This window comes from Bos mutus, chromosome 9 (assembly GCF_027580195.1).
Source record: "Bos mutus isolate GX-2022 chromosome 9, NWIPB_WYAK_1.1, whole genome shotgun sequence".
Classification (NCBI taxonomy): Eukaryota; Metazoa; Chordata; class Mammalia; order Artiodactyla; family Bovidae; genus Bos; species Bos mutus.
This window is the reverse complement of record NC_091625.1, coordinates 81,184,402-81,210,673: the sequence shown is the minus strand read 5'-3', so window position 1 is coordinate 81,210,673 and position 26,272 is coordinate 81,184,402. Positions and strand designations below refer to the sequence as shown.

At 41.7% G+C, this 26,272-nt stretch overlaps 1 protein-coding gene and 1 non-coding gene across 5 annotated transcripts in view; one reads left to right on the top strand and one right to left on the bottom strand.

The window, feature by feature from the left end:
* The window catches only part of PHACTR2 (phosphatase and actin regulator 2), a 222,528-nt gene that overhangs the window by 35,414 nt on the left and 160,842 nt on the right, over positions 1–26,272 (bottom strand). For 3 of the 4 annotated variants that reach the window (XM_070376795.1, XM_070376793.1, XM_070376794.1), the window contains exons 4-9: positions 25,522–25,680; positions 19,850–20,089; positions 15,464–15,992; positions 7,978–8,165; positions 6,227–6,383; positions 1,085–1,140 (exon numbers count right to left, since the gene is read on the bottom strand). In XM_070376795.1, the coding sequence (XP_070232896.1) occupies positions 1,085–1,140; positions 6,227–6,383; positions 7,978–8,165; positions 15,464–15,992; positions 19,850–20,089; positions 25,522–25,680 (1,329 nt within the window). The remainder of the gene's footprint in view (positions 1–1,084; positions 1,141–6,226; positions 6,384–7,977; positions 8,166–15,463; positions 15,993–19,849; positions 20,090–25,521; positions 25,681–26,272) is intronic. The other variant, XM_070376796.1, reaches the window with a different exon arrangement.
* On the top strand, positions 5,772–5,844 carry TRNAS-GGA (transfer RNA serine (anticodon GGA)). Its single transcript has one exon. It is a non-coding gene; the product is annotated as a tRNA-Ser (tRNA).

Here is a 26,272-nt window from a genome sequence, read left to right as displayed (position 1 = left end):
CTCACAGCCAGAAAGAAACCCTCCCAAGGAAAGAAACTCATAGACCGTATTCATAGTTGGGTTTTCTTAGCAAAAGCAACTGTAGAATACATATGCTGTTAAAAAAATCTTTCTTTTCCTTTGGGAAAGAAAACAACTCACTTGGAGAATGGGGATCATCCAGACAGGCCAACTTGACTCTAAAAGCCTGGTTGAAAAAGATTTCCCACACACTGGCGACTCATTACTATTACAGTACTCTCTGGAGTTCTGCCCAGCCCTACTCTTTGATATTTCATACAATAAAAAGCTCTTTTGAAACTGGGCTAATAATATATAAAACTACAGCTAGGCTCAATTTAAAAATATCCATTACTTAACTCACTGTGGTTAGTAACCACATCGATCCACTACAGCAGGACAAGCTGCTTCTATTCATTTTATAGCTTCAACATATGAACTCCAGTAACGTAAATACAACCAGAGTGATGAGTAAAAAGTGAAGTCAAAGAAAATAAAGGGGGAAAGAGAATGGGAAGATGACGTAGGAAAATGAATGGAGAACTCCTTAGGAGCTGAGAAATTATAAATAACCCAGGAGGGAAATAAGTGTTATCATAACAAAGGAAAATGAAATGGATTGAAAAATTCCTTTTCCCAAAATTCTGTTTTAAATGGAGTCCTTTGTTAAACCTGGCAATAAACTGTATTATTAATAATAATATAGGAATGCTTGATTTATTTCCTTGTGGATTCTTAGGCCTTTTCTTTGACATTTAGTTGCAAGCACATTGAAGCATTTTCTTCTATTTAGTATCTGGGTGAAAGAATACATGGAATATATTTCATGCTTTTTAAAAACAAATGTCACAACCACAATTGCTGTGGGGGATATCAGGCTTCAAGCCATAAAATTAAATTCATACTTCAAGAAATTATTTTTAACATGACAAATAAATAATTGTATTAAAATGTGATCTAAATGGGTCATTTCAATCATTTGTGGATACATATATTAAGGTTCCCTGTTGATAAATGGATCGTCTCTAGAGGGAGCTTGTTCATGGTTACACAAGGAATTCACTGTGTAGAACATGATACTCACGCTTCAGGATATTTCTCTGTTCTAATTCTTCAGTGGTGGGCCTCTGGCTAAGTCTCCTATGATGACAAAACAGATACATGGCAGGTTAGATGCAAAATAAAGCAACAAGCAAAGCTGCATTTTTTCACGTTTTGAGAAACAAAAATCCATTTTAAAATTATTTATTTATTTGATTGATTGTGGCAGCTCTTAGTTGTGGCACATGGGATGTTAATTTAGTCGTGGGGGATTTTTTTTGCTGTGGTGTGAAGGCTTAGCCGCTCCACAGCATGTGGGATCTTAGTTCCCTGACCAAGGATTGAACCCAAGTCCCTTCACTGCAAGGCAGATTTTTTTACCACTGGATCACCAGAAACGTTTCACAAAAATCCACTTTTAAGCCTACAAAATAAAAGCCTCCTTTCCATTAGTTTGGAGACTGGAGATTGTGGCTAAGACTGCTAACTACACATCCTCCCTTCTTTTGTGTAGAAGCAGAACTCCCAGAGTTTTAGCTAAACACACAACTATAAATTTCTGCCCAGTGGCAAGGTACAGTCACATGACTGAGTTCTTGTGATCTGGGATGTGAGCAGAAGTAGTGTTTGTAATGTCTGCTTTTTACCCTTAAAATGACTGAAAGTGTATTCCCTTTTCTCTCTTTCCTTCTTCCACAGGCCAGAACTTGAACATGGTCATGTGGGCCAGCTCGGATTATACAGATGAGGCTATCATGGAGACGGAAGAGCAACAAGATGGAAGGAACCTGGGAACCTGTCTGACTGCCAGAAGCTGCGTAACCCACCCACACTGGACAGCCCACCTCCCTCTACACTGCGATGTGAAAAAGAAACAAACACCTCAAAGTGCCTTGCTTGGACCACGGCACTTTTCGGTCTCTGTTAAGGGGCTTCCTTGGTGGTTCAGATAGTAAAGAATCTGCCTACAGTGCAGGAGACTCAGGTTCAATCCCTGGTCATGAAGATGCCCTGGAGAAGGAAATGGCTACCCACTCCAATGTTTTTGCCAGGGAAATCCCATGGACAGAGGAGGCTGGCAGGCTACAGTCCATAGAGTTGCAGAGTCAGACATGAATGAGCAACTAACAGTTTCTTTCAGATCAGCTTAGCCTGTACCCTAATTAACATACAGATCATTAGAATCTAAGAAAAGGCTGCTGCTCAAGGGTTCATACCAACTCATGAGATGATCAATTTATATCGTACAGTGTTTTCAGGAAAACACTGCTTTGGGATCTCAAATAATTTTACAATGCATATAAAGTTATCTCGGGCTACATAAGCCCTTTCCATCTACCTTCAAGAAAAGCGAGGCTCAGTTGGGATTAGTACCTAACCATTTATACATAAGAGCTCAATATCCTAATAACCCTTGGTCTCGGTCTTACTTACATTATTAATTTATTGTTAATCACTGACAAAAACTTCCTCTGGATGTAGACTGAATTTGTGCAAATTAAATTAATATACATTAAAGGCAATCTTAATACAAGATACTGTCAACTCTGTTTATGGCTGTATAGAAATGATATGAAGAATTAAAATCAATGCTATTTTGAATAGCTCATTAAAAAGTTTAAAATTTAATCTTCATTAGAGCCATCCTGAAATTCATTTAATATGTGAGCCCACAGAAAGCCCCAGTGAAAATCTTTGCCAGCCAAAGTTTGTGCCATTCATGTATCCTATGTTACATATCTGTACTATATGGTCCCCCATAAGACACTGTTCTTCTTTTGCTTATGGACTTTCTTTATCTGGAATGCCCTTCTCTCCCTCTTCACCCACTGAAATCTCATAAATTATTAAAGGCTCCTGGTTCTTTATCCCTCTACAATGGTTCTAAATAAATTATGAAAGTGAAAAAGTGAAAGCTAGTCACACAGTCGTGTCTGACTCTTTGTGATCCCATGGACTGTAGCCTACCAGGCTCCTCTGTCCATGGAATTCTCCAGGCAAGAGTATTGGAGTGGGTTGACATTTCCTTCTCCAGAGGATCTTCCCAACCCATGGACCGAACCCAGGTCCCCTGAATTGCAGGCAGATTCTTTACCAATTGAGCTACTAGTGAAGCCCCCCAAAAAGTGAAAGTCACTCAGTCGTGTCTGACTGTTTGCAATAGTCCATGGAATTCTCAAGGCCAGAATATTGGAATGGGTAGCCTTTCCCTTCCCCAGGGGATCTTCCCAACCCACGGATCGAACCCAGGTCTCCCACATTGCAGACAGAGTCTTTACCAGCTGAGCTGCAAGGGAAGGCCAAGAACACTGAACACTGGAGTGGATGGCCTATCCCTTCTCCAGGGGATCTTCCTGACCCAGGAATTGAACCAGGGTCTCCTGCATTGCAGGCAGATTCATTACTAACTGAGCTATCAGAGAAACCCCACATAAATTATACATCTATTAAATTAAACATTAAAGAACTTATCATCACAAAGATAATAATCACTGCATACAGTGACAGCAGCCATGAAATCAGAAGACGATTGCTTCTTGGCAGGAAAGCTATGACAAACTTAGTGCGTTGAAAAGCAGAGACGTTACTCTGCCAGCAAAGGTCCGTATAGTGAAGGCTGCAGTCTTCCCAGTCATGTATGGTTATGAGAGTTAGACCCTAAAGAAGGCAGAATGCCAAAAAATTGATGCCTTAGAACTGTGGTGCTGGAGAAGATCCTGAAAGTCCCTTGGACAGCAAGGAAATCAAACCAGTCAATCTTAAGGGAAATCAACCCTGAATACGCTTTGGAAGGACTGATGCTGAAGCTGAAGCTCCAGTATTTTGGTCATTTGATGCAAACAGTCAACTCACTGGAAAAGTCTGTGATGCTGGGAAAGATTGAGGGTGGAAGGAAAAGAGGGCGTCAGAGTACGAGATGGCTGGATGGCATCACCGATGCAGTCGGGCAAACTTCGGGAGATGCTGGGGACAGGGAGGACTGTGAGCTGCAGTCCATGCGGTCGAAAAGAGCTGGACACCACTGGGCAACCAAACAACAGCAACATGGTTGCTTCATGGTGTCAACTTCTCAGTGTTCTTCATCAGTCCCTGCCTTAGAGTGTTTGGGGTCTGTTTTAATTTGTCACTGCTATAAATACCCTTGAAATAAATATCTTCGTAAAATACAGCATTGTTTTTTTTTTTCTCCCCTTGGCTGGATTATTTCCTTCTTGTACAAAACCTTCCAGATAGTATTATCATATAAAGAAATACTGCTTTAGAATTATTTTCTCATATTAGTCGCTCTTCAGAATCACTGAACTAGAGCAATGTAGACATGTCTATTTTTTCATAAAGTTGCTGACATTGGGTTTAATGTTTAAAAGTGTTTTACCAATTTAAGGGATACATAATAATTTAACTTAATGAAAAATACTTAATGGTATTAAGTGCTCGCTAGGATCCACGGCTTCAGTGTACCATTGATTTTACCAGCATAAGCGCTGGGCTTGGCCCCAATCTGTAAAACAGATAACAGCTTCTGGAACCCTCATGGCCAACCCTGCAGGTACATCACAGTCATAGAAATCTCCCACGCTCAAGCAAGGTGGGGACTTCTCTCCCACCTCCAAATCTTGTCTGGTGGTTCAGACTGTTCCCTTCTCCCTAACTGATGCAACCTGTTTTTTTATGCAGCGTGAGGGCAGGTAGCAAAATAATACTCAAATAAGCTTATATTAATAATAAAAAGGAGAGCTTCAGCACTCACTGCTGTTAAAACTGCCAGTTACGCATATATGTGGCATCTGGAAAAACAGTACGGATGAACCTATTTCCAGGGCAGGAATAGAGATGCAGACATAGAGAACAGACACGTGGGCACAGGAGGAGAAGGGGAGGGTGGGGCGAACTGGGAGATTAGGATATATACACTAATATGTGTAAAATAGCTAGTAGGAAGCTGCTGTTCAGCACAGGGAGCTCAGCTTGGTGCTGTGATGACCTAGAGGGGTCGAATGGGGGAAATGGGGTGGAAAGGAGGTCCAAGAGGGTGGGGATATATGTATTCACGTGGCTGATTCACTTTGTTGTACAGCAGAAACTAACACAACATTGCAAAGCAATTATAAAATAAATAACCCCAATAAAAATAATAATTGAAAAAAAAAAACCTGCCAATTACATGCTCCCTAAGACACAAATGGCAAAGTAGACATCCTACAATGGCTAAAAGCAGGAAGTGCAGGCAGAGACCATTTATTTGGAGTAAAAAGTGGGAAGTTTTCATTTAGGGGCTATGGTTCCCTGACTTGGATGTAATTGGCCACTGACACTAACTAATATTTCTATCATCTCACAGCCCCCAGGGCAGCACCTTGCGGCAATCACAGCAATGTTAGGGAGTCCACGAATCAGACCAGGAGATGGGCAAACTATGGGTGTGAGGTCAAAGGTGGCCTGTTGCCTGTTTTGGTGAAGAACGTTTTCTTGGAACGTAGGCACACTCATCCATGCTACAACAGCACAGTCCAGCAGCTGCAACAGGGACTCTCTGGCCAACAAAGCCTAAAATATTTACTAACTGGTCCTTTATAGAAAGAGCCTGTCCCTACTTGGATCAGGCTTTGGCAACCTCAAAGCCAACTGGCTAGCTAGACCAATAAGTACGTGCCTTGGACTTCCTCGGTGGTTCATTGGTTAAGACCCCAAGCTTCCGCTGCAGGGGCATGGGTTTGATCACTGGTTGCTTCTCTGGTGGCTCAGCGGTTAAAGCATCTGCCTGGAATGTGGGAGACCCGGGTTCAATCCCCGGTCGGGAAGATCCCCTGGAGAAGGAAATGGCAACCCACTCTAGTACTCTTCCCTGGAGAATCCCATGGACGGAGGAGCCTGGTAGGCTACAGTCCATGGGGTTGCAAAGAGTCGGACATGACTGAGAGACTTCACTTTCTTGGGGAACTAAGATCCCATATGTTACAGGGCATGGCCAAAAAAATTAAAAAATAAAAAACAGTATTATTATTATTTCTTTTTTAAAGGCAGGCTCATTGAGTGATTTACCATCAAAGACCAACTTTAAAAGATCAGAGAGGCCGAGTATGCCCTTCTACGAGGAATTCACAGTGATCTCAGTCAGGCAGGGAATTGCAGGAGAGGGGAAAGTAAGAACTCTTCAGAGCTCTTCCCAAACGTCAGCAATTACCTGACGAGCTTGGTTCCAATCTGCTGTCGGATTTCCTGCCTCTCTTCTTCAGATGTGCACTGCAAGATGTTTTTGTCCTCTAATTCCTTCTTAGATGGTCTGTTGCCAAGTTTGATAGCAAGAGTGTCCCTTCGTCGTATCTTGCTTGCCAAAGCACCTGAGGATTGGAAAAGGCAGAAGCGCAGAGAAAGGCTTTTAACAAGTGGCCCTCAGGTTACACATGGCAGAGGCTTTTTAAACAGAGCCAGACCAAATTCTTTATCCACATGCAAGAGCAGAATTTCAATTAACCCAAAGTAAAAAAAAGTTTCGCGTTAGATGCAATTCATGTTGAAAAACTAAAAACTGTTTGTTTTTTAATGTTCTGAAAAATGTTGGGAAACTCTGAAAAAACCTGCAACTATCACCTCATCATTTGGACAGTGATGATGAGTGAAGTTGCTCAGTCGTGTCTGACTCTTTGGATCCCATGGACTGCAGCCTACCAGGCTCCTCTGTCCATAGAACCGGACAGTGGTATCTGAAGTTTATTCTGCTGAGACGGCATATCATGGAAATCACTGAATGCATAATACTTTTCTTTTCTTTTTCAAGTCTTAAAAACCTAGCCTCCTTGCTTATTTTGTATAGTAAATCTCTGTCTTCTCTTTTCCTCCCTTCACTCAGAAAACCACACCAAAAGAAGTCTATCTTCGATGCACGTATGTGTGCTAAGTCACTTCAGTTGTCCCCGACTCTTTGTGAACCCATGGACTGTAGCCCGCCAGGCTCCTCTGTCCACGGGATTCCCCAGGCAAGAACACTGGAGTGGGTTGCCATTTCCTCCTCCAGGGGATCTTCCCGACTCAGGGACTGAACCTGTGTCTCTTGTGTCTCCTTCATTGGCAGGCGGGTTCTCTACCACTAGCGCCACCTGGGAGGGCCCTATCTTCCATACCAGTGTTTTAATCCTAAATTACCCAAGAATCCCTGATACCTCAGAGGATAGTAAACACCAAAGGATGACAATGATTTTTGCTGTTGCTTGATTTTATTGTTGTTCAATAATGATCTTTTTTATTGTTCAGTACAAACTAGAAGGAGTTTGACAAACTGCTATTTAATCATGAATATATTAATAACTTTTCATAAACTGTAAATTCCATAGTGAATCCCTCCCAAGTCATCCTTTTAAAAAAGTTCTTTTTTAAAGAACAGCATCCTTCCAGTTGCCTAAGTTATATGTACACAGTTGGCCTCATCCACTTTACTATCATTCCTTCTTAGAAAGCATACCATTTTATTATTATGACTGAGTGACTGCTTTTAGTTCTTAAAAGGTATTAGTCATTCTTGACTCACTCCTCATTTTAAACCACAGTATAAAAGTGAGTGAAATTCTCAAACACCTCCCATGAGTAATCCAGAGAATCCCCGTTGATGCTCGTTATTCAAGAAAGGTCCCAGGGTAGAAGGGTCATCTCTGACCAACCTGAGAAAGGCCTCTGTCGTCTTTTTAGACAAGTTCAAATAGGCATACTGGCCTCATAGACTGTTTCCCTCACCCCTCTGCCCTGTGGAATCATCTTTCAGAAAGGTCTGTCGTCTACACCTAAACTTCAGAAGATACACATTTCTAATCTGGGAGGGGCAGATGAGGGGAAAGAAAGCATCAGGTGTCTGGTTCCTGATGATGCTTTTGTTTTTTCAGAATGCGCCTGTTTCTGGCCACCGTGGACTTCCCTCCCTTCCTCCCTCTTGAAAAGTCTTACTTTCTCCACTGCCGTCCTCGTCCTCATCTTCTTCGTCGTCATCGTCATCGGTGTACAAGATGGGTCCGTCAGAGTCGGAGTCATTGGCCTGGTATTCCCTTTGGCCTTCGTCCTCTGAAGATTCTCCCATCAGCCCAGGAGTCAGGAGCCGAGGCGCTGCCTTCCCCAGCTCATCTTTGGTGGTGAAGCTATGAAAGGCACAGACACATGGGGGTGGTGTGAAGCTCAGAGCAACCCTCGAGGATGATGCCAACACAGGAGACAGAGCTCTAGTTTCATAAGCATCCTTTGGGTGTGAAAGGAGAAAGCAGATACCAGCCAGCTAAAGTCGCTGAAACAGGGCAACAGTACTGCATTCCTTAATTCTCAAGGTTTTAGTCTCATCTGACAAATGAAAAGGATTGACCAGATAGTGGCCAATACATTTAGTATGTGAATACTGTAAAACTGTATTTTGAAAATGTATTTTTCCCTAGCCTTAGGGAGGTTCAGTGGAAAGAACAATTAGCCAGAAGCGCTTAGATATTTGACTTTGTACTTTTTCTTGAGTCTGTAACTCTGACTTATCCTTCCCAGTCTAGGTTAAAGACTCAACTCCCCGAGGAATATTTCACTGCCCATCAAACTAGTTCCTTACCTCCCTCTCCCTGCTCCCATGGTGACCTGAAGCCCCCCACCACTGGTGCACTTAGCACATGCATCTCAGTCTGCCTCCCTAACCCTGCAAAGTTCCTTGACAAGGAGGACTCATCTTGTTTTGCAGCTCAGCACCTAGAAGGCTCCTGCCACAGAAAAGTACATCATCTTCAACTGCTATGTGAATTAATCCTATTTTTTCATCACAGCCAGTGTACTAACAGTCAAAAACTATATATCTTCTCTGTGCTTCATTTGTCCATTTATAAAACTGTCTGTCATATGATATTAACATTACCATAAGATGCTGGGAGGGATTGGGGGCAGGAGGAGAAGGGGATGACAGAGAATGAGATGGCTGGATGGCATCACCGACTCGATAGACATGAGTTTGGGTAAACTCCGGGAGTTGGTGATGGATAGGGAAGCCTGTCGTGCTATGATTCATGGGGATCGCATAGAGTCAGACATGACTGACTGACTGAACTGAACTGAAGATTATATTAACAATACAAGATGGAAAATGTGAAAGCTAAGTGGCCTCTCTAGAAGAAAGATGATATGTAAGGATGCAATGAGTTTCTATTATTTAGCTTGATAAAAGTTTCTGACTTAAAGTTACTATAAATACACAAAGCTTGGCAATTTCACAGACTAGAATTTTAAAAATACTTTACATCAAAAACATATCACTTCAGAAACAATACAATCTTCATTTTAAGATACAGAAGCTCCCCACATTGCCTTCTGATATAAAAAGAAGAATCCAAATTTGGACGTCACACTTCTGAACAACCGTTTAGTGCAAAACATGTGCTTGTGGTTCACACTGCAAAAAAATTTTTTTAAATAGTTGTTTGAATGATAAAAACAGGTAAGCTTTGTCAGACTCTAAAGTATTGAAAATTCTACTTTGTGGTTGATAAGCCTGAAATAGTCAATTTTAAACTTATTAGGAAAATCCAACAGCCAAAAATTCTTGTTTTCAAGTGAGTAAATATGAAATTTCCTCTTTAATTGCATAAAATACATAAAGCATAAAATTTACCATTTTAACCATTTTGAAGTGTTTAGTTCAGTGGCATTAAGTATATTTATACTGTTGTGCAACTATCACCAACATCCATCTCGAGTTTTACATCTTCCCAAACTCAAACTCTGTACCCATTAAACAGTATGTGTCCATTCCTCCTCCCTTAACTCATGGCAACCGCCATTCTACCTTCTGTCTCTACAAATCTGACTGTCTTTGGTGCTTCGTTACATGAAATTATGCAACACTTGTCCTTTTGTGTCTGACTTATACTCACTTAGGATGTCTTAAAAGTTCCTGCGTGTTGCAGCATGTGTCAGAATGTCCTTCCTTTTCAAAGCTGCATAGTGTTCCACCATATGTATATGTCACATTTTGTTTATCGATTCATCATTCTCTGGACACGTGGGTTGTTTCTAACTTTTGGTTGATGTGAATGATGCAGCTATGGATGTGCGTGTGTGCTCAGTCGCTCAGTCGTGTCTGACTCTTTGCGAGCCCATGGATTGTAGCCCACCAGGCTCCTCTGTCCATGGGATTTTCCAGGCAAAAACACTGGAGTGGGTTGCCATTACCTACTCCAGGGGATCTTCCCACATCTATGGACATTGGTGTACAAATATCTGTTTGAGTACCTGCTTTCAAATTTTTTGGTTATATGCACAGAAGAGGGCTTCTCCAGTTACTCGCCAGTAAAGAATCCACCTTCAGCGCAAGAGACGTGAATTTGAGCCCTGAGTCAGCAAGATCTGCTGCAGGAGAGCCCGGCAACCCACTCCAGTGTTCTTGCCTGGACAATCCCATGGAGAGAGGAACCTGGCAGGCTACAGTCCATAGGGTCGCAAACAGTCAGACGCAACTGAAGCGACTAAGCACGCACACACAGAAGTAGAATTGCGGAATCATACAGTAATCTTATGTTTAATTTTCTGAAAAACTACCACATTGCTTCCAAAGTATGACATCTCATTTTAAATACGAGAAGATTTATTTTGTGGAAACACTTGTTCACAGTCTGGATTTCTAGTGTACTGCCCCTGGAGGCCATTCTTGCTTGGAGAGTGCCACGGTGGGTGACTGAGGCACATTAAAAAGATATGCCAACTATTAACACATTCTGAGGAGCAGAACAAAGCTACCTCAGGAATGAGTCCTAGCATTTGTTCATATCACTGTTCATTAATTTATCATGATACTGATTATTTTAATCTTATTATTTGCGTTTTATAATGCTTTGCAGTTTTTTAAGACTTCTGCCTACATTGACAACTTAACCACTGTTCTACAGCAGCAGTCCCCAGCTTTTTTGGCTCCAGGGACCAGTTTCACAGAAGACAGTTTTTCCACGAATCGAAGTGAGGCTTCACCTGCTGCTTACCACCTGCTGTGTGGCCTGGTTCCTAACAGGCCATGGGCCTGTGTGGAGGGGAGACCTATGTTCCATAGTATAAGGATGGCAGGTAATGTATAGTTCATGGAATCCAAGAATGCCATGAACGAGCTGCCCAAACAAGGTGGCAATTCCAGTCTACAACCCCGACTCAAAACTCTATCAAATGTTATGTTATTAATATTCACAGTCTACCTATCAAATGTGATGTTATATTTTAACTCATACCTAATGTTATGTTGATATATTATATATTATATTTAATTTAATATTAAATATTTTACTCTAAATTTTTATCAGTCAATTCATGACTTGGCTCTTATTTTACTCCTACATTTCTTGGGCACACTGTAAAATACAGTGAATTCTATAAATGTTTGTGGATAAAAGAGTTGAATCTCATTTGGATATGGGCTTCAGATGGATGTATTAGTTTCTGCTTTACATTATACCAGAATTATACACTACTAATGAACCTACCAACAAACAGAACTCTACCAAATAGTTACTAGTCTGCACTATGTGGATAAAAGTAGGTGTTTTTACACAGGGCCACTTGTCTTCTTTAAAGTGTTCACATTTGCATTCCCAACAAAAGCCTCTTCATAAAATGACAGAATTTTCACACATTCGTTGACTAAACATAACTGAGGGAGAGTTCTAAGGACAGCAAGAGACGAAGAGCCAGAAATTCTAATTCACATCTCCACTTAAAAACGGAAGAAAGTATTTGGAAGGAAATTTGAGAGACTACTTATTCCAAGCTCATTAACTCAAAAGCAAACACAAACTGTCCCTGTGGGATGAACTGTAATTTAAATTTTTAATTTTGTAGAATGTACAGAGAAGAAAATCTCCATGCCCTCTTCTAGGAAAGCATTATAGTTACCCAGACTGACAGGAAACTCTATTCTAAATACCTCGTTGTCTAATGATGTTCTCAGCTCACTCCCTCTGGTCACAGTCCCAGTGGAAATGGAGAAGAGATACTCACTTCTCGTCTGTCAATCCTCCAAGTACTCAGGCTGAAGACGGGTATTAAGCCTCCAGCATGAAGCTTAGCACCGTGCAGTGCCCTTCCTAAAATGATTCTGCTAGAGAGCTGGACAGAATCAGGTCACCTTTGGAAACGGGCTTTCTCAGTGCTTGAGACTATCTGAGGAATTATTTTATATTTTGTTATTTTATATACTGAATAGTGAATCCATGTATTCGATCTTCTTCCCTAATTATTTTGGTAAAAACTAATCTTGTTTTTTTTTTTTTACCTTTTTTTTTTTTGGCCATGTACCACGGCATGTAGGATCTTAGTTCCCTGACTAGGGATCAAACCCACAGCCCCTGTTATGGAAGGGCAGATCTTAACCCCTGGACTGCCATGGAAGCCCAGGTAAAAACTGATCTTAATTATAATTTCTTGTCCACTTTTTTATCTTTGGTGCTTTGTACACTGCCTGGCACATAGAAGGCAAGCAAAAAATATAGTCGAATGACTGTTCTGTTTTAAAGACTGGAATTAAAGCTGATGTTAGCAAACACTAATAATTAAATGAAGACATCTGCTCTGGGCTGGAAGTATTCAGGACACGATAAGCATTCATTTCAATATATTCTTTTCTGTATCATTTATTAAAATATTGAAAAAAATAATTTATACATTAACATTTATTTATCTTCCCTTGGCTTTCTTTTGAATGATAGTACCCAAAATGATAGAAACAAACACAAAAGAACCTGCAAAAGAAGTAGAAGCAAGTGTTTGGAAACTTATGAAATTCCATAGTCATGTATGGATGTGAGAGTTGGACCATAAAGAAGGCTGAGCACCAAAGAATTGATGCTTTCAAACTGTGGTGCTGGAGAAGACTCCTGAGAGTCCCTTGGACAGCAAGGAGATCAAATCAGTCAATACTAAAAGAAATCAACTCTGAGTATTCACTGGAAGGACTGATGCTGAAGCTGAAGCTCCAGTACTTTGATCACCTGATGTGAAGAGCTGACTCATTGGAAAAGACCCTGATTCTGCAAAAGATTGAGGGTAGGAGGAGAAGCGGGCAACAGAGGAAGAGACAGTTGGATGGCATCATCAACTCGATGGACATGAGTTTGAACAATCTCTGGGAGATAGTGAAGGACGGGGAAGCCTGATGTGCTACAGTCCATGGGGTCACAAAGAGTCGGACACGACTGAGTTACTGAACAACAACAGAGCACTGAATTTGATGCGCAGCTCTGGGTTTGCATCCTGTCACTTCCTATCTCGGTGATCTTGGGATAAATCTCTTATCTCTTTCGGCATCAGTTTTTCCATCTATGAAACAGAAATACTCCAGGAGAAACTGATGTGAATTAAATAAATGGCAGTTCCTGACATCAAATAAGTATTCAATAGATGAAGGTCAATACTATTAGCAATTAAATAATTAAAGTTGATACTTGAGTCTCTTGATCCAAATCAATTTAATTAATGTACTATTTTTTTAAGTATAACATGACAAAGATTTTTTTGGAAAGGAGAAATAGTAAATTAAACAAAGAGTGAATTTGGATATTATTCTTAGAAGAGACTGGATATCTCCAAGGCTTTCCCAGACAGAATTGGCAATAACATCTACTACACTCTGACTGTCTTCTCCTCATACTCAAGGGACAGGAGAGCTAACATGTCTTATTGATCTTTAAGTAGAAAATTTATAGGACTTTGTGAGTGATTAGATCTGGAAAGCAGAGGAGAATGAGCACCCTAGGATGAATTCTGGCTTGGGAAACTGGATGATGTCATGCCTATGTCATACCAGATTTTGTACTGGCTGCTGCGGATAAGAAGCAAATAAGACACAGTGGTTAGTTCTGTCCCACGTTGCTGTTCGAGTTTAGTTGCTAAGTCATGTCCGACTATTGTGACCCCATGGACTGTAGCCTGCCAGGCTCCTCTAAACACGGGATTGTCCAAGCAAGAATACTAGAGTAGGTTGCCATTTTCTACTCCAGGGGATCGTCCCAACCCAGGGCTCAAACTTGCATCTCCTGTACTGGCGTGTATGGATGCTAAATTACTTCAGTCATGTCCAACTCTTTGTGACCCTATAGACTGTAGTCCACCTGGCTCCTCTGTCCATGGGATTCTCCAGGCAAGAATACTGGAGTGGGTTGCCAGGCCCTTTTCCAGGGGATCTTCCTGGAAGGCAGGTTCTTTACCACTGACTCACCAGAGAAGCCCAGTTCTGCCTCATAGTTGGGGGGAAAAAAGCACTATCACAGTATATGTATTAGCCCATTTTGTCTGGATGAATATCAAAAGGCTTCAGATGGGATAACACTTAAACTGGGTTGAGGATTGAGAAAGCAAGAAAGATAACCACTCTAAGGTTGGAGGAAAAGTGAAAACGAGTTCTTTTCTGATCCTCTTTATTTTCTTGGAGATGGAGAATGCTAAGCAACTTGTTGAAATGAAGATGGTTTTCAGGAGTGGGTGGAGCAATCTGGACACTAGTGGTAAAGATCTAAAATAATCACTGTAAGGAAAGAGGAGGAAACTGTTTAGGAAAAAGAAAAAGGACTGTTGAGTATTGATGGAGCAGACTCTAACTGTCCTTGAAGCCACAGGTCTGAAGTCTATCTGTCAGTAGGACCACTGTCTCCTGCAGCCCCTGGCATTCCTGGGGCAGGGCTATGAAAAATCAAGATTCATGCACCCCAATGCTCACTGCAGCACTACTTACAATAGCCAAGGCAGGGAAACAGCCTAAACGTCCATCAACAGACGAATGGATAAAGAAGATGTGGTACACGTACATCTCTATATATGAGGGAATAGTACTCAGTCACAAAAAGAATGAAATAATGCCATTTGCAGCACCATGGATGGACCTAGAGACTATCAGGCTAAGTCAGATAAAGACAAGTATCCTATGATGTCACTTATATATGGGATCTAAGCAAATGAAACAAATGAACTCATTTATAAAACAGAAACAGACTCACAGAGAAAACAAACCTATGGTTACCAAAGGGAATAGCAGAGGGAGGGAGGGATAAATTAAGAGTTTGGGATTAACAGACAGACACTACCATATATAAAAGAGATAGACAACAAGGACCTATTTATACAGCTCAGGGAATTATATTCAATATCTTTCAACGTATAAGGGAAAAAAATCTGAGGAACAGTGTATACACACACACACATATATATATATATGAATCACTTTGCAGTACTCCTGAAACTAACATTGGAAATCAGCTGTACCTCAATTAGAAAAACAAATCGATGACTGGATTACAGGTGTGCTTACCTATCAGTCACTAGATTACATTATAAAGGGAACCAAAGTAAGTTCCTTCATTGCCAGTAGAGTGAGTTAGTGATCTTTAGTTCCCAGCTGCATAGTAACATGGACAGAATATGGGGTTTTTGCCCGACTCACCATTTTCCATTTTCTCTGCTAATACTTATGCCAGTGCCTGAGTGGACAGTGGTTCTGTCTGTCGCCTCTTCAGTCCAGAGAAGCTGACCTGGGTCTAAGGCAGGGAGGTCGGCTCCATTGCTGATCAGGACGACAGGGGTGTCCGAGGCCACAGTGCTCTGCTCCTCCAGAGGGAGAGAAGGGGCGGGGGTGGGAGGTGCTGGAGTCACCGGGGGCGGAGGGACTGAGGACTTGGGTTTGCCTGTGGTCTGCTCCTCGGTCCCAGGGACAGTCTGCTCGGGTGTGAGACTCTCCACCCTGGTCTCCGAAGGCTCCCCTTTAAGGTCAGATGTGCCAGAAGTGGTTGCCTCTGAGGACAGTCGAGACATTGGCTGCTTGCCAGTTTTCTTCTTGCCCTTTATGACTCCCACTGTCCCAGTTTTGCTAGAAACTGTCTCCTTGGAAGCTTTGGGACGAGATGAGGTGGAGGAAGTAGACGGTGAAGCTGATGCTTTGGAGCCAGTTGTTTTTCTTGAATGAGAGGAACCAGCTGAAGCAGAGAGATTTTGCATTAAGAGTCCAAGAAGAAAACACATTTTAAAAACAAATAACCAAGTTGCAATTGCCAGTGACACTGTTCCCTTTAAACTCTAAAACTCTGAATAAATGCATTAAGGAAAATAGGTAAATGATAATGGTCTTGTTTTCTGCCCCCTCCCTGCCCCAACCTAGAAGGCAGCAAGTCATGCTTGAGGCCAAACCCTAAGGTACAAGGTCTTCTCCCTCCTCCAGTCTTCAGCTGAGCCAAAGAGAATGCCTCACCTCTTTGCCCTATGGTCACCTGAAAAAGTCTCTGTATGCTCCAAAGAAGGGACATTATAGTGTGGAGAGGACAAGACACCAGCAGCTACCCGGGTATAGTACAAGCTTCCTCTCATCACAAACTATACATGTTTTATGATGCCTTTCTGGGAACAGAGCAGCACACACTCAGAAGAGGCTGGTGTATATACCACCTGCTCCTTTCTGGCCAAAAGCAAATTTACTCATCTTACTGTGAAAAAGAGTGAACTCCAAACCAGCTCTCCCCAGTGGCTAGAGAGAGACGCTGCCCTATCTCTTCATCTTGCAGGGGTGATGGGGCAAAGGAAGAAAACACATGGCCGCATACGAAAGACAAGTCCCCTTCAAAACATTAAGAGGCAGAAAACAGTCTTTTTTTTTTAAACCAAAAATGTGTAAATGGGTAGTGTTTGAATAAACTGAAGGGAAGGAGTATCATTCTCAGATTTTATGAAACTCCTTATGTTCCTAGAAGGATATCTTCATCAGAGGACAGCCAGGGTCATGACCATGGCTGTGGCATGTTGGTCTACTTCTGGACAGAACTGCCTTCAACCAAACCATTTTCAGGGAAAATAAAATTTAATCCTCTTTTTCTTTATATCATAGAAATACATTTAAACTATTATCTCACGACCTTTATGATCTATGCATTTCCCTTAATTGCTTCTTCTGTGACAAGGCTGTACATTCCCTCTTTTTCCTGAGGGATCAAACTATCTTCCACAGAAAAATTAGAAAAATCTTGTTAGATTGTGGAGCCAACCCACACTGCATACAGATGTTATTTATTGTAACTTACCTCTGGTTATAACTTTATTAAAGCCAATTGGGAGGGTCAGGAGAAGAACAAATTAAGGAATAGACAATGAGATGTATGACTCTACCAACTCTGATCTACTGAGAAAACCCACTCTTACTGTGTGTAAAGATGCAGGCTTAAAACAAGTCTCTGTGGCTTGAGGGCTTTACTGTTTTAGATACCTGTAACTACAAAAATTCTCCTCCCCCATGTCAGGGCTTGTCAATGTTTCTTTGAAATAAACAATCTTCACTTGCTTATTGGACAAACATATGAAGCATACTCCTGGAGTCTAAGTACATCTGAAATTTATCTTTCACAACCAAGATGCTAAAGACTTGCTATCTGTCTAATCATGATCAGTTAGGTCTTAGGTAAGTTGAACAGAATTTCTTCTACACATCAGTTCTAATTATTTTTTCTTTTAAAAAGTTCTTTCTTTTCTAACAGCAAAGTTAACTTCAGCCTTGCTTAAGAAAAAAGACAATTTTTAAGCCTAGTGTGCAAATTCATGCCATGTTAATATATTTCTCTTTTGACCATCTCCTAAAATGAGGATTTTGCTCAAGTGTTGCTCAAGTTACATTGAATTATGGCTACGATTAAAAATGAAATGCTACCTCTTCTCAGTTAAATATTTCTGTTGTTAACACGGTGTATAACAACGAGAAAGAAAAACATATGAGATGTTACTTTACTAGCAAAGCAGGTGAATGTGCTAACCTGTATCTGGTGATCTGGAGGACTAACTAACTTAGTAACACAGGAAGAATCTGAACCAACAGATTTTTTGAAACAGCATAAAACCTCTGACTAAAAATCGGGAGTTACATTTGAAATAACTTTTCCGAAATGTCAACATTATTCAAATAAAGCAAAGTTACCAAGTAGAAAGTTCCAGATGGTTACAAATGGAATATGAGTAGGATTCAGAAGGAGTATGACCAACATTCAATAAAAGGATCTTCACACGCTGGGCTTGGTAGACTTCAAGGCAATCCTGTTTCTCTGTGATAACTCTGAGAACAGCAACCTTCTTGTTCACACTAAGGGCCAGTTGGGCCTCTTTTAATAACACGACTGTACTTTGCTCTTAGGAACATCCTGAGTTAATAAATTAGTCTTCAAATAAAATACCTGGAAATAACTCAAAATTTCTCCTGAAGTAAGAGAGGACAAGCCAAGTCTATTGTGAGCTGCTGCTGTGTGGGGCATGGGGAGGTGGGTCTTCACGCCCAGGAACGGGGTGAGAGTTTGGGGCTTCTCTTCAGGAAATAAACCAGCAACAGCCTCACTTGAAGCATTTGTCCTGGGGCGTGCTAGGCAGTCTGGGTGACACACACAGATACCAACAGGAGCAGACGCTGATGTGTGACGGCAGCTGGCCCCTGAGAAAATGGCCTGTAGGCCCTGCAGGCACAGCATTCTGAGACGTTCATTTCAGAGCTTATTAGAAGAGACCCAGACAAGCAAGGTCAAAGGTGGACGACAGGAACACGCAGAGAGGAACCTACTTACAATGAGTTCTGTTACACTGTCACCTAAGCCACTCTCTGAACCTGAGCATTATGGGTATAAATTACCATGGGGAAAGATCAACACCAAGGCATATCATGGTAGTTGACTTTGAGAAAGTGGCTGCTGATTTTAAGGAGAATAAGGTTTGCTAGGCACAGCAGACCTTCTAACATGGAGAATTTTTATGCATGTGATGGGAAAAAGCCGCTCAGCATATGTATTTGGATTAATATCCTTTTAAAAGCTGGATGACAGGGGAGGCTTCTTCATTCCACTTCACTAGAATGGCGACTCCACTTTGCATTAAGCACATCTGACATGGAAGGGAAAGCTGGACACACACGACATGAAGTGACGGAATCACCCAAATATCCCCTGGTGATCTGCAGTGGCAGCTTACAACCGCACCCCTCGTAACATGTTGAAGTTTATGGGGTCAGGAAGCGGACACTGAGCATGTAACGCCCAACTCTGCTGAGCAGTTGTGACTTCAGTAGAGAGTGGGGGAGGGGTGGAGCAACTAAGCAATGTGAGCCCTTTCTCATTAGAAAGATGACGATAAGATTTAAGATATTAAGATCCAGAAAATATGTCAAAGATGTGTCATGTTTTAATGTGCAAACTTGAGATGTTTTGAAAGAAAAAACCCAAGCCAAAGAGCTACCCATAAACTGAAATAGGCAGGCCAGTCGAAATTTCCATAATGTCAGATCGTGCATGCTAAGTCGCTTCAGTCAGGTCCAACTCTCTGTTGACCCTATGGACTACAGCCTGTCAGGCTCCCCTGTCCATGGGATTCTCCAGACAAGAATATTGGAGTGGGTTGCCATGCCCTCCTCCAGGGGATCTTTCGGACCCAGGGATCAAACCCGCCTCTCTTGTGTCTCCGGCATTGGCAGGCGGGTCCTTTACTACGAGTGCCACCCTGAGAAGCCACTAATGTCAGATCATATCGCTACTCCTCAGGCAGACAACTCCCTGTATCCTTCTACTGGGTTTTGTGCAGATAGTGGAGACTCAGGAAGAAAGACATCTATTCACCCTAAACCTAATAAGGTGAACAGATCCACTTGGTAGAGACAGCAACAAAGGAATCTCCAGGGCGTTCTCTGTGTTACAACTGAATCCGCTGGTGTTACATCCAAAGATGCCAGACACCAAAAAGACTGTTGTTCCTAGAAGAAGCAGTGAACCCACCCCAAAGCCAAGCACCCTAGACTCAGCCCCACAGAGGGCATACTCACCGGCCTCTCGGGTTGCATTTCGGCTTGCCGGCTTGGGTGGTGGGACGGGGACCTGCTTACCAGGAGCCTTGGTGTTTTTTTTAATAGGAGGCACTTCGTCACCCTTGGGGCTGGCCCCAGCAGCGGCCCCTTTTGGAGGCACAGGTGTTTTTTTGGGCTTAGGTTTGGGTTTAGGCTTAGGAAGAGCTGGAGGAGGTGGAGCAGGAGTTGCCGGTGTTTCAGAGTGGTTTTCAGTGTTCTCTACAAATGAGAAAGTGAACAGAAGCAGACTGATACAGACACACACCATATAGACAGGAACAAGGCACAGGGCGACAGTGATACAAGCACGTGGCTGCTTAGCCCCTGGGAACCAGCGGGGCTTCTGCACCAGAGAGACTGAAGGCTGGGGTAAAGGAGATCAAAGGCTGAAAACCAACCTGGGGTGTGTTCTCCAGGTCCCTTAATCACTTCTGCGATAAAACAGAGTTACACAACTGACTGTGATGAGGTTTAGGGTGAGTGTAAATGTCCACCATCAGGGGCTGACACCTGGATGAGGGGTTGCTCGACGATGATGTGGGTATGCGTGCTAAATTTTTAAAGAAACCAAAGGGCCCAAGGAGTGGCAGATCAGTGCATTACACACACCGCCATGGGGTGAGGGCTGACTGCATAGCTATGGCTGGACTCAAGGTTACCCTCCACTGAGGGACTTTCTCAGGAAACAATCCCCATCAACTTGAAAGGGATGTGTGCCCCGTGTCTGTCTCACTGTGGTAAAAAAAAATCAATTATTTTCTAAGCAAAGGGAGACTCTCTAGAATCTGGTACAGGAAACACAATGCACTGAAGAATAAACTATTTTCTACTATTAAATTTTTCTCAAGCTCTCCCAGTGTACTAGGGCAGCTTCCTATTTTACTCTAACTTCCTCTGACCTTTTCAAACAGTATCACAACTGTAGGTAGTGGAGGGTGCAGAATCCAAAAGAAAAAAAAACCACACCAAACTTGTTTTTTCATGTAAACACAAGTAACAAGTTTGAAAAGATAAAGGTTAATATTCATTAAAAAAAAATCACACCTACAAATAGAAGCCTCGTGTAAGATTTTGCATAACTAGAGGAGTATCTGTCATTTTAAAAAGTGGAGATGCTGAATGTTCATTCATATTTTCATATCCTTATCTTTTCTCATTGTGACTAATTAAAATTAGAATACAATTTGGGTCCAAAGAGCTAAGCAGCATTTGTTTAAAAGTGGAGCACAACAGAAAACATAAGACAGTGTTAAGACAAGCCGTTACTGAAGATGTTGTTCTATTGTTAAATGACCAAGAAAGGATTTTAATATTGAAATGCATCTTATTTTATTATCTCTTTCGTTTCATTGCTCACCCCAGTGCATGTGAAGTGGGGACTCCTCCCCTCTTTTCTACATCCCCATCAATGCATGTATAACTACCATAAAAGTGATTTAAAGTGCAGTAAGTAATGGATAAAACTTTTCTTTTACCTTTCCTCAGTCATGAAACCCACCCACCACAACGGCCTACATGGAGCCCTCCTGAAATATGAACTTAATTGTACACATAGTCTGAGCTCCTCAGTCAACATTCATCAGAGGTTCCTTTGTATGTCTGCCTTTCTGTTTACACATCTTGACTCCTCAACTAAACTGCTGAGAGTCTTTAATACAGGAATGGCTCTCCTAACCCACCTGGTCTGAACCGAAAACCAGTGCATCACCAAGTGTTAGTCAGGGCTGAGAAAGAGATGAGTTGACAGTCACTGAAAACATCATATTTTAATGTAAAACTTACAAGTACACACTGACTTGCTAGTCTTTTGATTCAGGGTAGAGGACTGTTCTTTCAATACACCTTTGTACCTTTAGCCTCCTGCATGATAATCCAGCCCTATAAGAGCACCGTCCAGACTGAGAGCCAAAACCATTGATCTGCTCATTTGTTACCTTAATTCTCTCTTGCTACAACCTTCACATTTCTTATTCTCTGCTTTTATGCCATATGACTGGGAGATCTATTTTAGATCTGCCTAAAGGTTTTCAAATTCTAAAGTTATCCAGCTACTGGGTTTGAGAAGGAGATGGTTCCCTCTGTGACAGTTGGGAATGACAATCCCTCCTGGATTGAGAATGTACTCATTACACAAAATTTCTGGCCACTCTTGGAGAAGCACAGTCCATCCTCCTTCCTCTGTAAGTTCTATCAATTATCTCTGTGTGTTTGCCATATGGCCGATGTTCATGTTTATTCTGTGGCGATTCCTAATGGGTACGTGTGTGTGTGTATGCATGTGCATGCATGCAAACAGTATGCTTTTCTGACTAAATTATGACCTCCTTTTGTCTGAAATGTTATATCCCATCAAGCATGATGCTCAAAACATTATGTCTATTCAGTGAATGTGACTTGAGTCAGCTGATAGATATTAACACACACAAGAGTTTGTAGGGAGCAAACTCTGGGATCTGGGAGACAATGAACATAAGTCAAGAGGTATTTTTTACTATTACCATATGATCTGAAGAAAAGACAGATGGCGGAGAGGAGTACCATGTTTTCAAGAGGAGGTTGGGAAAGGGCTGCCTATGCGGTCTGGCTTGATGAGGATACTACATGTCACAACAACAGTCTGGAGGTGAGTGGCTGACCACTACACTTCAGGTTTGCCTCCTTCCACCACATGGAGAGTCAAGTTTAACAACACTGAGAACTGCAGGCAGCCTTCATCTTGCCTAGAATGCCCTTCTGCCCCCAACTCCCTACTTCACCTGACTGCTTCCTTCTGGTCTCCTCCAGGTCTCAGTTTGGAAATATCTTCCTCTAAGATCCAATTTGGTACCCCTTGCAAGCTCCCTGGCTTGCTGTCCTCAGGTCTCCCAGAGCACTTTGCATCTTGCACTGCAGTGGCCTGTGTGCATGCTGGTCTCCATGTAGGCCACGATCTGCTTGAAGGCAAGGATGTCTCTCATGTTCACTGTGCTCTTTCCCTGGCCCTGTGGCCAATATCTTCATGCTCACGTGGGGAACAAATGCACACAAGTGACCTGTTACTTCATGGAAAGCCCTCTACAATGACTCAATAGAAATAATATCTGATACTTTTTCAGATTTCTCATATTTAATACCACGCTATATTTAACAGATTGCAGATCAGTTTTTCTGCCTCTTATAACTTTATTGAGAAGGAATAATGAGAGACTAACAGGCCCAGAAGGCTTACGGGAAAAGTCTCCAGCCATAGGCAGAAAAGGCCCCACTGCTCCAGCTCCAGAATAGGACCCTTGGGAGCCTCTTGGGAGCCCCAGAAATACCATGAGTCCTAGGTGGAACCTACCCACAGAGTAGGGTGAAGGTCATTTGCCATTTGTTTGTTCTCTTTGATGCAGATGTTTCAAATATTAAAATGCCAATATGCTGTCTTAAAAAGACACACAAGCATCCAGGTTGGCATTAGTTTTGCAAATATAACCAAGTAACAGGTGAAACGGGTAAGCTGACTTGATGCAAAGGGAAGGGGAACACTGAACCCCCAAATAAAGGATGAACTGAGAACATGGGAAGGCGGATTTGAACAGCAGTAAGCTCACATAAGAAGTGAGATCAGAAGAGGAACAGAGGTAAGAGTGACTCTTAAGCTATTTTTTTTTTTTTTTTTTAGAATTAAATGCTGTCTTTCCAGAGCAATGAATGGTTTGTTTAAAAGGTATTTTCTATTTAACATGATACTCTGTGATGTTGGTTAGGACTGACATTCTTTTTAGTGTCAGCAAGTGGCTTCCCCTCACTCGCATGGCTTCGGTGGGGACACTGCCCACACAGTGAAAGGGAGGCTCCTCTGTCTTACTAGGGCTGTGGTAGCAAGACCAGCATTTTCATCTCCTCAGGTACAGACCAGCCAAAGCATGATGCTATCTCGGACCTTATTTGACCAAAAAGAACAGAATGTACTAGTCCAAAATAAAAAATAAGAAAACAAAAACATCTCTCAAATATCCATGAACCTATGAAGTCTGCCATCTTTTTGGAATGTCCAGGCCTGAGGGTTTAATTAACATAAAACTGTCAGCAACTTTTTATTATGCTGATAAAGCAAACACGTCCTTTGAAGCCTGTCCAGTCCACTGACTGATCCTCCACATGGACAAGGAAGGCACTAGAGATGGCTGTGTTACATGATGAAGGATGTGATCCTTGAATGTGAAAAGGCTGGACCAGGGAAAAACCACATGGATTTGAAATTTAACAGGGTGGTGAGACAGGACAGTTGGACTGAAAAAAAAAAAAGAGAAAAGAAAAAAAGAAATCACTGCATCAATGCTTTCACCTAAATACTCTTAAAATCTATTCAGGTCTGTTTTCATTTTATTTTCCAGGAATCGTATCACTAAAAACATTAGTAATTTCTTAGAATCAGTATTCTTAAGCATAACCAGAGTTGTTCAACAGAAAGACTAAAGTAAAGCTCCATGAGCACCATACTTAATACTGAATAAAGCAAAATAATTAATAGAGGCTTCTAAAAATTTTAAAGGCTAATTTACATGCAAATAATAAGATGCTATGGACTTCCCGAGGAGATGATCTTAAATTATAACATCTGTCAAATGTTCTTTCATTCCCTTTGTCTTTGGAGGATCTGGGTCAAGAACAGAGGAAGAGAAGTTTCCTTCCAGCAGTTTCTAAGAGTCTTCAAAATGCCTAGAAAGTTCAGATTAGGTCTGACAAATTTTTGCCATCCAACTCAGAAGGAGACATTATGGAAAACTAGCCTGCTTCCTGACGATTCATTTATATGTAGCAGGAAATCATCTAAACTGTTCCAACGAAGGCTTATTTTATGGGCATTTCAGTTCAGGCTGCATAAGAGGCTTGGGGGTTCCTGCAACTGTGATAGGTGTGGTATGGATAATGCAGTCTATCAGTGCCCAGGAACCTGTGAATGTTCTGGGTATCCCTGACAGACATGTATCTTGCAGTTCTGTAATTTACCACAGTATTTCACACATGAAACCAAAGTCTCAAAAGAAAGCTTCGGGGAATGGCATAATTGTTTCTGGCATATTTTAAAATTTCCAACTGCACAGACAAATCATGGGGCAGAGGCTATAGCCACTCCAGCAACCCAGATCCCTGGCATTACTAGGAACCATTCCTGGTCTCCCAGAAATGCCTGAGCCTGGATCAGAACTACAGTGTTGGGTGTGTGGATGCCACCAGCCAAGCTCCCACTTCGGAAGAGGCACTGCTGGGCTGAGTGAGCCATCTTGTTTTGCTATTCCTCCAAGCTGAGCTGCTATAATTGTCAAGTAACCCGCAGAGAAAGGTGTTTGGACTGCTGGCTTTTTTTTTTTTTTTTAAAGAAGACACTGAGATAAAACTCCTGATGAAAGGATAACATTCCCAGACATCTCTAATGATAGAAGAAGCCACCACTTCTGATTCTTACCATTAATTAGCCCTCTTTAATAAAATAGTAAATGATGTGCTTATAAAATAGATGTATCTACCTGAGGAAAGCATCCCATTTCTCTTTGCTAGTTATCATTTCTCTCCTTGTATTTGCAGAACTCCTCTCTACTGGTCTCAGGGTCACTATGTGGAGCCCAAGACCTGCTTCTCAACTTTGAGCTGTAAAAGAATTGGGGGGTTTCTCTTGATTTTACCTTTCTTATCTTCTGCCTTTTCCTCCAGAGGTGTTGTTTTTTCAGCTACAGAGCCATTACCTTCTTCAGATCTTACTACATTTTCCTCTCGGGTAGATTCCTCTCCGATGGGTATCATGTGCCCGTTTGAATTTTCAAAGTTAACTGTTACATCTCCATCTAAAAATGGGGAGAGAAACACCTAGATGTCTAACTTTGATGGCTTTCTTAAAACCCAGTTTTTCAGGTACTAGGACTGTAGGGTTCAGATTTATGTTTCAGACCTGGGAACCAAATACATTCTGGACTATTTTCACCATGTTTTACTGAATAATTCATTCAAATGAAAGAGCTAGGAAGTTCTTAGTGTTGGGGGAAAGCAGCTATGGAGGGGGTACCCAGATGCCATCTCAAGGCAGGAATGAGTAACCTAATTATACAATATCCCTGGACAGGAGAGTCCCTCTCTTCTTGGACTTAGTTTTGGTTGAAGTCACACTTGGGAGTCTCTTTGTCATTCAGAAACTGAACGATAAAAGGAGGAATCTGAAAAATGGAATAAACATTTTTAACAAGCACCAAAAACACAAGGTGAATGCAAATACACAAAAAACATGAAAAGCAATTACACATACAAACAATTAGTGGGAGACATGGACATTTCCAAGCACCACTGTCTCCAGAATATTATATCCATGACATGCTAACTTTACACGGTAATACACCCTCTACTCTACTCAGGGAAAGATGTCAGTAAAGCTAACTCTATTTT